We start from the raw sequence: 14,567 nt of genomic DNA on the forward strand, positions 1-14,567 counted from the left end.
CAGAGCCCTCTGTAGCAGTAGCCCGCCCCCCCCCCCCCCCCCACACACACACACACACACACACTCACACGTACACACACACCACACGTACACACACATGCCCCGAATAATCTGGCCAGGGTTAGATACCAATCCACTCCCAGTGGGGGGACCTGCTTGTGTCTGGCTACACTTGTCTGCACTGCACTGGACTCGTGCTTATGATGAGCAGCACACACACACACACACACACACACACACACACACACACACACACACAAACACACTACACTTGTCTGCACTGCACTGGACTCATGCTTATGATGAGCAGCACACACACACACACACACACACACACACACACACACACACACACACACACACACACACACACACACTACACTTGTCTGCACTGCACTGCACTGCACTGGACATGCTTATGATGAGCAGGGGAGAAGGTGGCAATCAGCGACCTTACATGAGGCATCCACTTTTTTATATCAATTCAGTTCAATTCAATTCAATTCAATTCAATTCAAAACGTTTGATTGGCATGACCTTTAGTTAAAAGAAAATAATGTTGCCAAAGCTTAGAACACAGAACACGAGAGCCAGTGGTCACGGCAATGTGCCATCACATAAAAGTCCTAACTATAGGTCGCCTAGCGCTTCCTGGCACAGTGCTTCTGCATGTAAACCTCGTCTGCTGCCCGGTTTAGCTGGCATGAGGCCCATATGGTGTTGTGTGTGGATCACCACACCGCGCTACACGGAGCCACGAGGAGCGTCAGTGTGCTCAGGCTTGGTCTGTGGCTCGTGACAGCGCTCTGAAGAGTTACTGGTGACAGGTGCGTGACATGTTTGCTGCTGCGGCTCAGACAGTAATGCTGTTGACAGAGGTGGGGGTGTCACGGGAGAGGGGATCGGTGAGGAGGGAGCGGGGGAGCGGGGGAGCGAGGGCTTGAGCTCGGTGGCAGTGACATGGCCTCTGGGCTCGGTAATACACAGGAGAGTGCAGTACCTTCCTGCTGCAATGCCCCCCTCACCCCCCCCCCTTCACAGCTGCAACAACAGCGAGCAGGAGAGGAAAAGAATATCTGCCATATTCTCTCAGCTGGTTGACTGCACAAATCACCTCATAGATGCTCCGGAGAAGAAGTGGAGGATTCTCAAGGGAACAAAACCATTTTACTGCTAGAATAAACTGTCAGTAAAGTAAAGAGTCAGATGGCCAATAAAGCCGTTAGATTCACAGGACAGTATACGGCTCCAAAGCCCACCACAGGTCATTGATGAATACTATTTCTTGTTGCTTTTATGCTGCAAAGTGTTTAGGCATTGTAACACCCACAGGACATGTTCTACCATCATTCATTAAGGTGGCCTTAACCTACCCTCTGTGATGACACAGCACAGAAATATGTCAATGTCCAACCACTCTACAAAATGTACGTTACGTTACGTTAAACATCCCGCTGTAAATGTTCCAAAATCGGAGCATGATGTTGAAAGTTGTTGCGCAGGTGCTTGTGGCCTGAACTCTCTTTTAAGTTACACTCTCAGTTTTCTATTTCTATAGTTATTTTACACAATTTAAGGGCTGGAAGTGTGACAGGTTGAAATTGACCCCTCGTGTGTCCTCATTGATGTCATGATAGCTCGTTATCAATGAAACACTACCATCTAGTGGTCAGGTTAAAATATCTCTTCACAGAAAGGACAATTAACGTCCGAAGGCACAAGGTATTGCTTTACTTTGCTTTATCGATCGGTCTATCGGTAAATGGTACTTAGTACAGTAGTAGGCTATAGTACATTTCTTGAGGAAATCTTTGTTTTTAAATATCTGGTTAAGGAGAGACTTCGGCGTGCACCCATTCAATCCTAGCGAATAAATAAATAAATAGAAAGAAGGCAGATTTTAATTTTTGAAACGGCGGTATACAGTTTGGATTCACCGTACAACTGAGATTAGTTAGGCTTCTGTTTTTAGCCCTAAGCCTACAACCTTTCGTCAAGTGATCAGCTGATGTTTGGTCACGGAGAAATGACGCAGTTTTAAACTCAGTTGAATTTCTTGAAACTTCTATTTCTCGGGAAACGCTATAAGTGTCATGTACATCCACAAGATATTTATATCAGCTCCAAAGACGGTCCGAGCTTTCAGCCACGGGGACGCTTGGAGGGCGCGGGAAACACCTGTACTTCTCACTCATGTATGACAAGACGACACTGTGAGGTCGGACAACTGAGTGTGCGGTTTGAGGTTCTCCATATTGGAGAGATCTTTACGTGACCTTATGTCATCGGTCAGAGCAGACGGTGCTATGTCTGTTTGCTGTCAAACATTTATCGGCACACAGTAGACCACACGAGATCAGTGAGAAGTTCCAATGGCCTATGTACAAATTATTTGTATTTTCTTCACTAGATATAAATAAAGAAATCCACCTCAAATGATGAAGTATTTCAGACTGTGTTATGTTTTATAACTAATTGAGAAGCGTGCCTATCCTTAATTTAACAAATAGATGAGAATATTACTGCAGTAATTTCATTAGAATCTGATGACAATATCTTATTCCAGGCAATGCATGGGAACATTTTTATCATTGTCTCACCTCAAGAAAAGCAAATTAGATTCGGTGCTTTTAATGGGTGTGTTAAAAGTTGTTCCACTTCACGGCAGCTCTGACAGTTATCTGGAAACTGATGGTGGGAGGAAAGGTGATTACCACCCAAGAAAAAAAAAGGAGGTTCCCACTGTTGTGTTGCCCCTGGTTACGTATAACACATTGAACAGGCTACAGCACAGGCCATTACCACATATAGTAACATGCCCCTTATAAAGGCCTTATACACCTATTATATACATGCGTATGTATATTTATAAATATGTGTTATATGAATGTTTGTTAGTGTATACATTTGTAAGGTGTATAAACTGCATGCATGCAGATATGCATATGCACATAAAATCCGCTTTCCCTCCTTGGACCACGACAGGTGGCACCGGGGCCTCCACCTGTTCTTCCTTTTCCAGGCTCCTCATGGCGGCAGCTCAGAACGGATCAGTCATTCAAGAAATGGTATGCCGAACTGCGTGGGGGGACGCGGCGGACCCCCGGTCACCGGATCACCAGCAGCTGGTCGGCCGTGCTATTTTTCACTCGGCATAAAGTGATGGGCAGTCAGCGTCCCCGGCACGGGCCGGGCTCAGTCCTCACTCACCCCCGGAGCACCATGAAGTCCGCAGAGACAGACAACAAGGGCGGACCGCCGCCGCTGCCACCGCCTCCGCCGGACGCCTACCACTCCGATTTGGACGAGCTGGACAGCGGGAGCGAGAGCTCCGACAAGTCGACAGGCGGGGGCAGCGGGGGCCGGGGGGGCTGCCACGGGAGTCCCCTGGGAGGTCGAGACGGCGGAGGAGGAGGGGGAGGAGGCGGAGGATTAGGAGGTGGGGAGGCCGGGGGCAGGAGGGGCAGCCGAAGGCTTCCGGGGGTTAGCAAGCAGCGGCAGGCGGCCAACGCGCGGGAGCGGGACCGGACGCACAGCGTCAACACGGCTTTCAGCGAGCTGCGGACACTCATCCCCACCGAGCCGGCCGACCGCAAGCTGTCCAAGATCGAGACCCTGCGTCTGGCCTCCAGCTACATCTCGCACCTGGCCAACGTGCTGCTCCTGGGGGAGGACTGCCTGGACGGACAGCCGTGCATGAGGTACCAGAGCATCCTGCAGACCGGCCCTAGCAACAGCCCCAGCCTCAGGCCCATTTGCACTTTCTGCCTCAGCAACCAGAGGAAGATGGTAAGTTGGATATGATCTGCCTTAGTGCTGCTGTAGGCTGCAAAAGCAGTAGGCAGTGAACACCGTAACCTCACTGCAGTAAGGAGAGAGAGAGAGAGAGAGCTCCCTCAAAGGTCATGTCAGTCAATCTGTGTATACAAGGAAGGTCGGTGGACAGAGAAAGTGGGGGGCAATTCTGTGATCATGTGAAAGTATTACTATTGATTTTTATTTTTAGCGTAAATTATTGTAGTGGATGCACCCCAGCTGTAGGACTCAGGTAGAAATGATTGATCAGCTAGCTGAGAAGGACAGTATGCTCATTATTGATCAGCTAGCTGAGAAGGACAGTATACTCAGGCACACTGGTGCTGACTGCAGTTTCTCTGCCTCCACAGCTGAGAGATGGAGAAAAGCACTCAAATGTCTGAACATGGGCCTGGATGTGCGGACGCGTACCTAACCACCCATTGATGTTTACATGTAAAGATATTATTCTTGTAAAAAAAAGAAGTGACATTTAAATTTGAAAGAAAAAACAATGTGTATATTTTTGTAATGATCTCAAGACTCGAAAGATGGCAGCAGCAACAGAAGAGCAACAACAAAAAAAAAAACACTGAAATGCACTTTCTGTTTACATTATAATGTGTGTCTTATGTGCAGTGTTTTGGTTAAGCGTTAGCCTTAACCTTACCCCGAGCCCAAGCCCTATGCATAAAGTTGCACCTGGCGAGGAGGTTATTTCTGTTGCAGAAATAGTAAGCCTTAGTGCCCACTTCTAAAAAAAAACAGCCTCACCCCTCTCTCTCTTTCTCTACCTCTCTCTCTCTCTCCCTCTCCCTCTCACTCTCTCACTTGTCCTGCATCCTAGCCCTGGTTAAAGTCACATGATTGAAATCCAAACCAGGACGCTGCAGCAGTTGCTGTCAGTACAGTTGTGGCCCTCTGCCTTAACCCTTGCCTGAGAGGGAGCGAGAGAGACAGAGGGAGAGAGAGGGAGAGAGAGAGGGAGGGAGAGACAGAGACAGAGGGAGAGAGAGAGAGAGGAATAGAGAGACAGAGGAAGAGAGAGACAGAGGGAGAGAGAGAGAGACAGAGGGAGGGAGAGAGAGACAGAGGGAGAGAGAGACAGAGGGAGAGAGAGAGACAGAGGGAGAGGGAGGAATAGAGAGACAGAGGGAGGGGGATGGTTCGGCGGGAAGGAGGGTGAGAGCATAACATTGATGGCACTCTGAGTGATTGTAAACAAGTATTCTAAGGCCAACTTAATTGGCAACAGGAACTGTGATAACTTTATCAGGTTTTAAATAGTTTTTTCCCATGTTGTTCCATGTTCATGGTGTACATAGTTCAGATGATAGATTGTGTCTGATAGGCTGCAGAGAAGAGACTGTTTTGTATACTGAGTAAGCGCTGATATGAACCTCATCTGGCTCTCGTCTGGCTGTCATCCGGGCTAGACCTGTCCTTCTGCCAGCTGCTGACTGCAGTGGCCACAACCTTGAGAAATTCTACAACCCCACATGTACGTAGTTTGCCATTTTTAAGGGCAGGCACGGGTAACGAATGGCCACCAGGCCATATTCTGATGGGTCACATGACTCACATGCTTGTGAACTCAAGAAGGCACTGGAGGCCATCCAGAGACACACACACGGCATCGTGAGTCATGTTTCTGACGTCAGACACTTAACCCTGCATAATAACAAACATTACCAAGTGCTATGCTGGTAATGCTGACAATGTTAAACTTGATTTACCTCTTTGTTATTTTTAGACATGGGTTGAGGCACTGTGTACAAAATAATGTACCCCAACTACCTTTACCAAGGAAATTAATTGAAAATGCAAGTGAATTGCACTGATAACACGGGAAATATTGCAATATAGTTTGTTTTTTCGAGTTTCTGGTACTTACATTTTTCAAGCACAGTGGATGATAACTTAATATATTACCATAAATGTTTACCTGTATGTATTGTGTAAGATGTCACATAAATAAACAACTTTGTTATTTTCAATGAGCATTGCAAGAGGGACAGATCATAAGTGCATTCTGTGCAGAATGACTACGCAACCTTATAAACAGAACCTTCAGTTTATTCAACTGAAACCTTCAGTTTGTTTAGGTTTAATCAGATAAGCTCTTTTGCACTGACTTTAATTAGAAAACATGTTCATCGTGTTGATTTCAAACTACTGTCTACACCTGCTCGTGTCCACCCCCTCATTTAAGCAACTGCCTGATGAACAAGTTCAGTGTTTACAGTCAACCAGTGTTCAGCGAAGCACCACTTGCTAAATGTCACCTGAAATAAAACAAATACCTCAGAGAAGACCCCTGAATGTATGGAAACCCCACTGAGCTCACCTGGGAAGCAAGGCCTACCTCGGACTCCTACCTATGTGTGGGACATTGATCTCAGCATACTTGAATTGTCTTGACTTCATCCATAAGAAAAAAAAAAATGGTGTCCTTTGCACGAAGCAAACAATGATTCTGCTGCTAAGAGTTTGTTTTTATTTTTTGTATAAACATTTAACAATAAATTATTTTTAAAACGATGTGTGACCATTCATTGTGTGGTCATTTGCTTTGTCGTGGTTTCAACTCACCTAACAATATGGAGCAACTATGAAACGCTAGAGCCATCTAGTGGAGAGATTGGGAACCAACAGACAAACTTAAGTCCTGTGCAGGACTTTGTTACTCCAAATCTACATATATTACAATGACCGTCCATACGCCCCCACAAGTGCACAGGGACGAGGAGAGAAGTGCACTGATTGGAAATTACACGCCCTCATACGAGTACGCAGTGAAGCAGAAATTGAAAGAGGCAATTTTAATGCGAAATACTCGAGAGAAAAATCTCTCTAAGCAAGGCGGGCAAAACTGTTCATTTGAAATTCATAGGAGATGATGGGGCTGCAAAACCCCCTCCATGTTAAACTCCTTAGGCTTGCAAGCAGGGATCTCTCCGCCCAAGCTTTACGCATTCATCCAAACCAACAGCACTGATTGCATAGCTCCTTTAAGCACCGCACAAGCACTGCAGAAACACCACCACCACTAAAGCTCAACTGAGGGATCACACTCTCAAGGAAAGAACAGGGAAGACAACAAAAGAACCTCAGTGTCTTTATTAGTTGAAAAAAAAAAAGAAAAAAGAAAAGAAAAGGCAATCCTTTCATCAGATTGAAGAAATTCATGACATCAATTGAGAGGGTGACAAAACATCCTACATTTGACGTCTGTGCTGGGGAGAGGAAAAACAAAAAGAGGAAAAGAAATGGAGGAAGTAGGTGCTTGATTGGGGTACTCCGGGGGTTTGGTGACCACTGCCATCAGATCAGTTTATGTTCTGTACAATTTCATAACAAAAGGAAAAAAAAGGCTATCCAACAGCTCATTAAGGAGTTATGACAAGAGCAAGGGCTTAAAGCTTTGGCAAGAACTTCCCAATGAGGAGAGATGTCAGCAGGGAACCTGCAGGGGGCGCTAAAAGGCATTAGCACAAGTATACAAAACAATTTGGGGAAGAGAAAAAAGAAATAAAAATTAAAAGGCCAACCTGTAGCCAATAGAGCAGGGGAAGTGCTGGTAAAGTAAGAGGACACAATTTGGATGCAACAAGGCTTACTACAAGTATAATAGAATAGTTAAAATAATTTAAAAAAAATGTCAATTGATTCTTAACGGTGCAAACCCATGACACCGTTACGAGCGACGCGATATTCTAAATCCCATGCATTTCAACGTGAGCCAATCCATTGTGATGTAGACCACCGTTTTGGGCGACGCGAGCGATAAAAGTTGGAAAAATTTGAATCCTATGCAAATGAGGAGCGATTTTTCCCGGCAGCGGCCAATCAGATTGCTAACTAGCTCACTAGTCCAGTCTGTTATGCTATTTCCACACGCTACAACACGCCCACTCAAATCGATGGAAGCGTATCGCATCGCTGTCATGGGTTTGCACCATTAGTCAACACTTGAACAGCTCCAAAAGTGAAGAAATGATTGCGTTTTACTACTCACAATTTGTGCTATGTGAGCTGTAAACCTTTCAGATTAGAAAAAGCAAGATTAAAATGAACCTTTTTTTTGTTTAAGCCCTTAAATGACATCTAAATGTTATGGTTAAGAAAAAAATACGACCAGGAGGTAGAATCATAATAATAATAATAATTTTAAAAAAAAGAAAAACGGACAGACAAGCACTTCTGTAACAAAACATTCTACTGCTCCAATGACTGCTCTTGTTCCAACAGTGGGGTTTTAGTCAGTCCCCTCTTCCTCGTCAGACTCAGATTCTGTAAACACACACACACACACACACACACACACACAGTTAAAAAAGAAAGCCGCAAGTTTAAATTACAAGCAATTACTTAGTCATGCAACTCATATCAACATAGAGGAGAAACATTGACAGCTTCCATTTCAATCAGCCAGGATTAAGACAGACTGGATCAGTCCCTAGTTGCTAGGCATCACGTCCGACTCATTCCACAAGACGTGTGCGGACAGATCTTCGTCCTGAGGTGAACTCTCCACTGACATTTACATGGACGACTCTTGGGGACATTGAGAAGCTCGTTATCTGACGATTACACATCACCAAGACACTTTTCCACCCCCAACCCCAAAACACACAGACAGACCACAGACCACAGACCACACACACATCTCTGCTGAGACAGAAGCAAAATGTTGAGCGTGGCTTCAGTCTTACCCTCTTCAGCGTTCTTCAGCCACTCCACAAATTTCTTCATCTGCTCCAGGAAAACACTTTTGCCCTTAGCCACGTGGGCTTCCGTGTACCACTTCAAAATGGCCTCTTCGCTCAGAACATCCGCTGAACGAGGAAAGAAAAGAAAAAAAAACAACCTTTAATACACATCACATCAAAAACATTTCACAGATGCGTTTACAGAAATGAGGAACTCACTAGTAGAGCGCATATATATATATATATATAGCAATGAGCAGGGCTTATAGCATGTGTAGAGCACATACATAGCAATGAGCAGGGCTTATAGCATGTGTAGAGCACATACATAGCAATGAGCAGGGCTTATAGCGTGTACAGCACATATATACATAGCAATGAGCAGGGCTTATAGCGTGTGTAGTGCGCACATATATACATAGCAATGAGCTGGACTTATAGCGTGTGTACAGCACATACATATATAGCAATGAGCAGGGCTTATAGCGTGTACAGGACATATATATATAGCAATGGGCTGGACTTATAGCATGTGTAGAGCGTATACATAGCAATGAGCTGGGCTTATAGCATGTGTAGAGCGTATACATAGCAATGAGCAGGGCTTATAGCATGTGTAGAGCACATATATATATATATATAGCAATGAGCTGGACTTATAGCATGTGTAGAGCACATACATAGCAATGAGCAGGGCTTATAGCATGTGTAGAGCACATACATAGCAATGACCCGGACTTCCCACTGCACATCATGAGGCAAGCCCAGGAGCTGCTTACCTTTGTAGAGGAGCACTACGATCTTCTGAAAGGCCTTCATAAAGTGGATGTTGTCGTAGCAGTACTCCTGGATCTTCAGCAGGAGAGTGAGCTCAGACAAGCCCTGGGAGGTAAAGGCTTTCAGGAGGGGACTGTATTGCTGTAAACAGAGAAGGGCTTTGAGTGGACATGACTTAAATTACATATTTAGTAATACTGGACAGGGCTTTAAAACACCTAAAAGGTATACTTTAGGTTACAGGGCTGCAGTATGCCAATTTACATACAATGGCGGTTAGGTAAAAACACACAATATGTAAATCTTATACAAGTAGCCAAAAAATTGCAAATTATAGTACCAAATGTTAAGGCACCAATTTCCACATTAATATTTTCACCGTGGTTTGAAAGGAGTTTTAACCTTCAAGTGTTTGATGGCTTGTTCAGTGACCAGCTCCTCCTTCTTGTTCCACTCCACGGAGCTCATCACGCTGGTCCACACAATCCCAATCAAGGTCTGCTCCGAGATGTTACTCTTCTTCATCTCCTCCCGCACATAAGTTATTATCTAGGCAAGGCAAAACAAGGACCACTCATTCCTACAGCTCATTTCATACTCATTCGTAATGCTTTATGCTGGCATAAAAACGTACACAAAAAAATTAAAACAAATTTAAAGAAGGAGAATAATAACTATACAAATGAAAGTTTAGATTGTGATAACAGACAGGTGCATTTCCTGGTTAATTTGAACAGCAGCAACAGAGGAAAGGAGTCCAAAAGAGCGAGTCCACATAGTAGGCACCTACAACTGATTTGGACCAGAACCGTCATCTGTACCAGGGCTGCCTGGCTGACAGTCTGGGCTGGGTGATGGGATGGGGTGGCCAGGCTTACGTCTTTGAAGTTGTCCCCGCGAGCCACCTGCTCCTGCAGCTCTTTCTGGAGCTCCTTGCGAGCCCCGATGCACTGCTGGTTCCGGGCGAAGTCGGACAGCTCTTTGAGCCCGGCGTCGGTGAAGTACTTCGAGAAGTGCTCACAGCTTCGCTTGTTGGCGGGGAAAAGCTCCTGCGAGACGTCAAAGCCGAGTGTTAGTGCATGCCGTCTCACGCCTCTGAGGATAGCAAAAATGGTTAAAGATGGAGTCCTCAATTCTAATCCTATACATTTTTGGTGGAATTATGGGAATTGCACCACACAGTCCTCTAGCCAAGCCATCCGTTCAGTGTGTATTAAACACTCTGGTGTTCAGTGTGTATTAAACACTCTGGTGTTCAGTGTGTATTAAACACTCTGGTGTTCAGTGTGTATTTAACACTCTGGTGTTCAGTGTGTATTAAACACTCTGGTGTTCAGTGTGTATTAAACACTCTGGTGTTCAGTGTGTATTTAACACTCTGGTGTTCAGTGTGTATTAAACACTCTGGTGTTCAGTGTGTATTAAACACTCTGGTGTTCAGTGTGTATTAAACACTCTGGTGTTCAGTGTGTATTAAACACTCTGGTGTTCAGTGTGTATTTAACACTCTGGTGTTCAGTGTGTATTAAACACTCTGGTGTTCATACACAGTCCTGGCTCTGGGAATGGGAAACATAGAGGCTTGGACCGTAGCCATACTGTATATAGGCGCCCATGATGTCCGCAATGCGGAAAACACAGCCAGAATCGTGGACTTCAGTAAGTAAAACTTTTACTACTATTAAATGTGGATTGCGCAGAATTTGACATTATCGAATAAATTGACACAATTAATAGTGTTATAAGGCAACATTTTTGCCTGTGTGAGTGACAGGCACATTAAAGCGAGCACGAGTTAATGAAAAAACAACTCTAAATGGTCTCACATTCCGTGGCTATAAAATAGTTTGCCACAGTGATGGCAAACTGATGCGTATGTATCGTGAACCAGGACAGGAAGTATGGCCGCGCGTACACCAACACGGGACACTAACACTGGCCATTGGAGCAGCATCTCTTGGAGAACTTTTAGAATACCCAGAACACTTCCAACGTAGCTATGTGTAGACCACAACGCCACAAGTGGCTTTCTGAATCAGTATAAGTCTTGGAACCGGAAGATGATTTCCCCTTAAATAGGTTTGCAATTTTCTCATTAGATAAAATCACACTGAAATTGATAGTAAACTGTAAAACTGTAAAATTTCATAGGGCCCTGTATAATTCATTTCAGCCAACTGTTTCAGGAGAATGGAAGTCAGGTGATAAATTTGATTGGGTGTTGAGCTCCAATATCAACCCCCTTCAACCAGAATCCGAGGCTCTGCCTTTAAGTGCTTCCTACTATTGCCGAGTCGTGTTAAGACGTACCATCAGACGGTTGTCCATGCCAACCTTACGCAGCATGCCAGCGACTGAGTTGATGTCCCTCTCGTTGATCCAGGCTTTGAACAGTTTCACCGCGAAGGCAGCAGATACTCCTGTGACCGAGAGGACCAGAGGACATCCTTACAAACTAGGGTGACGGAGGTGACATTCTTTAAGAAGGTCCTCGTTGAAGAGACTGACATCACACACTGCTCTTTAAAAATGACTGAACCGGTCATTCGTGGAGATTCATTTTTTTTGCGGTCATAAACACACTGGGGAGATGGAAGTCACCTTCTTTGACCAGGTTCTCGTTGTAGAGGCTGTTCAGGATGGAGGCGGAGATGTTTCCGTTGGCCAGCAGGATGCCCGTCAGCATGGCCAACTTGTTCCTCTCTGACTCAGTGAAGCCTTTTAGAAACAGCAGCAACTGCACAGGGTGGGAGGGTAGAGGATTAGCACTCCTTCTTCTTATAATAAATAATAATAATAATAATAATAATACTTTAATTTTATATTGCGCTTTTCTAGGTACTCAAAAACACTTCACATAGGGCGAAGACAAACAGAAACAATTCAAACCATTGTCTTACTTTCTCACTTGCTTACATAACAAGACAGATGACACACAATTATAATCATCATGAGGAGCTTAGAACCATGAAGAACCATCAATTTGGAGGCATGCGTCACAAACAGGAAAGACTAACCTTCTTGATCTCCTCCTCAAACCCTTTCTCCAGGTACTTGTAACGTCTGATCAACTTGTTAAAAACCTATGCAGGACGTACAGACCATACATTAATTAGAGCGTCTCCCCAGGTACATGAGTGGGTGATGGTGATGTGTACCTTAAGCAGACATGGTGAGAAACACAAAAATATATCATGAGTGAGTGAGTGAGTGAGAGTGTGTGTGTGTGTGTGTGTGTGTGTGTGTGTGTGTGTGTGTGTAAGTGTGTGTATGTGTGAGAAAACAGTAGCTGATCAGACAAGATATGAACACACACCGATGCATAAGCCTGCATGGTTTCCAGGTCTTCGTTTGCGGTGAACAGACAGTAGTCCGTGCGCGTCACCTCGTCTGACAGTGTACCGCCTGGGGCTGGGAAGCAACCACAGTAAGAGGAAGAGTTAGACACACACACACCTCTCATCATTTACCAGACACTTATCCCAAACATACAGTGATACAGATATACATGTATAGATGTATACATTTATAAATGTACATTTATTTACAGATATACACGTATGCTCTCTGGATGATGAACCAATGGCCTTGGAGTCACCAACCCCTCACTAATCCAACCATCCATGCTCAACTACAACATCAGCTGTACAGACTACTAGTATTCAAACATCAACACACCGATTGACAACTCGTCATTCAGGCCCAAGGGACCGGGATGGCCTGATACTTACCCAGCATTCCGCCAGCCACCAGGATGTCGAAGAGGGTCTCAGCATACCGGCGATAGTCAAGCTTGGCGCCAGAAGCATCAAGGAATTTTGCCACAGCTTCCAAATCAGTGCCAGTCTGATTCAAGCCTTGTACAATACTTTCTTGAAACTGAGTAGGATCAAATCTCTCCTTTTCATCTGTTGAGAAATCGAAGCACACCATAAAAGTGGTGCACTTACAGAATTGTTAACCTATATCTGTTACCAAACACAACATTCACAGAAGTATAAGTAAATGTATCACACTTGCCTCTTTTCCGAGTCTTAAAACGCTGGCCGGTTAGCGTTGGCTTTTGCTGCTTTTGATTATTCATAAAAGACACCCTGTCATGGACATAAAAGTGCAGGGTTAGATATCAGACTGCAACATCTGTAACTGTCAAACACACCCACATGCTACCTTTAGAATTTCTGACCGTCACTAATATAAAACCGAAGTATAATGTTGAGTTACGGCTAACGTGCAAAACTCGTTACGTTACACCGTCCCCGTTACTCTATCTCGTGCCCACAAAGAGACAAGCCCAGAGGAGGGTAAAATGTGTTAGCCTGCATCTATAATGCGGGGAGAATCAACCATTTAACCAGACGAACTGCATGCCAGCGCTATACATACCGCTTGACAGCTAAACAAACAATCTGGCATCAACGGGAAAAAAAGGTCAACTTCCTGACATTCCCGATCGGGAAGTGTGATTTCGTGCCCAAGAGCTATTATTAGCACAGCTGAGTTGATATTTAATAGTATGATGCTAGCAGTTGCCTAGCTTTAGCATGCAGCTAGCTGGAGCCCCCTGAATATGGTGCACCACCAATCTCAGGCTGGACTCGACACGCTGTGGTTAAATGACGTTAGCGAGTTGGGTAGCAAGCCATCACTGCTAAACATCCAGGTCCACTCACACAGATGACAACATATAAGACACATTAAAATGCAATGTGCCTAAATGCTGAGGAGCTATGACACAGTGATGAAGCATCGGACGCACTAGTCTCATTTACTTGTCAAATTGGCCTCCATTCCTTTACTGGCTAATTAGCTAGCTACACGGTTTAGCTACCTGTCAAACCTAGCCAGCTAGATAGTTAAGCAGGCGAGATATTTTCTGACTCCTGAGAATCGGTAAGGTCAGCGAGATTGCATCAGAAACAAGTTATATTCAATGGGTCACAACGTGCACGCTTTTCATTAACTTTAGCCAACTTACCGAAATTAATGCAGATAAAAAACGGTTGGTGAACCAACGAATAAAATAACGCAATGGAAATCCTCAGTCCCACACAAAATCTTCCCAGGAAAACAAGGATTGCACTGCGCCTGCGCATGCTTAAAAAAAATATGTCGATCAGAATTTACTTGGTTCTAGGAGGAATCTATAAAAAACGCCAAGATATGTTTGTACTATAAGGAGAACACAAAAATAAATACGTTTAAAAATACTTATAAAGTGAATAACAGTATGATCTGTTGATACAAAATGCTCACCTTTTACTTATGTCAACTATTCAATTG

At 44.5% G+C, this 14,567-nt stretch overlaps 2 protein-coding genes across 2 annotated transcripts; one reads left to right on the forward strand and one right to left on the reverse strand.

Moving 5' to 3' along the window:
* Positions 1-2,377: 2,377 nt before the first annotated feature.
* si:ch211-246m6.4 (transcription factor 15) lies at positions 2,378-4,805 on the forward strand. Its single transcript, XM_012833709.3, has 2 exons — positions 2,378-3,789; positions 4,167-4,805. Exons 1-2 carry the CDS (start codon positions 3,163-3,165, stop codon positions 4,197-4,199), a joined length of 660 nt encoding a protein of 219 aa, XP_012689163.2. The 5' UTR covers positions 2,378-3,162; the 3' UTR covers positions 4,200-4,805.
* A 3,230-nt stretch (positions 4,806-8,035) lies between these two features.
* On the reverse strand, positions 8,036-14,530 carry bzw1a (basic leucine zipper and W2 domains 1a). Its single transcript, XM_031558929.2, has 12 exons — positions 14,263-14,530; positions 13,305-13,378; positions 13,016-13,192; positions 12,601-12,695; positions 12,302-12,367; positions 11,886-12,021; positions 11,595-11,704; positions 10,163-10,333; positions 9,687-9,833; positions 9,287-9,425; positions 8,511-8,633; positions 8,036-8,088 (listed from the first exon to the last, which is right to left on the reverse strand). Exons 2-12 carry the CDS (start codon positions 13,366-13,368, stop codon positions 8,054-8,056), a joined length of 1,263 nt encoding a protein of 420 aa, XP_031414789.1. The 5' UTR covers positions 13,369-13,378; positions 14,263-14,530; the 3' UTR covers positions 8,036-8,053.
* Between the last annotated feature and the right edge of the window lie 37 nt (positions 14,531-14,567).

Source organism: Clupea harengus, chromosome 21 (assembly GCF_900700415.2).
Source record: "Clupea harengus chromosome 21, Ch_v2.0.2, whole genome shotgun sequence".
In the NCBI taxonomy this organism is placed as follows: domain Eukaryota; kingdom Metazoa; phylum Chordata; class Actinopteri; order Clupeiformes; family Clupeidae; genus Clupea; species Clupea harengus.

What these genes read in the sequence shown, in the direction of transcription:
- si:ch211-246m6.4 (XM_012833709.3), top strand. Translation starts at nt 3,163, where the DNA reads ATGGGCAGTCAGCGTCCCCGGCACGGGCCGGGCTCAGTCCTCACTCAC. An exon ending in TCAGCAACCAGAGGAAGATG is followed by an intron (nt 3,790 to 4,166) that starts GTAAGTTGGATA and finishes CTGCCTCCACAG; the next exon opens with CTGAGAGATGGAGAAAAGCA.
- bzw1a (XM_031558929.2), bottom strand. Translation starts at nt 13,368, where the DNA reads ATGAATAATCAAAAGCAGCAAAAGCCAACGCTAACCGGCCAGCGTTTT. An exon ending in CGTAGTGCTCCTCTACAAAG is followed by an intron (nt 8,634 to 9,286) that starts GTAAGCAGCTCC and finishes TTCCTCGTTCAG; the next exon opens with CGGATGTTCTGAGCGAAGAG. An exon ending in GCTGAAGAACGCTGAAGAGG is followed by an intron (nt 8,089 to 8,510) that starts GTAAGACTGAAG and finishes GTGTGTTTACAG; the next exon opens with AATCTGAGTCTGACGAGGAA.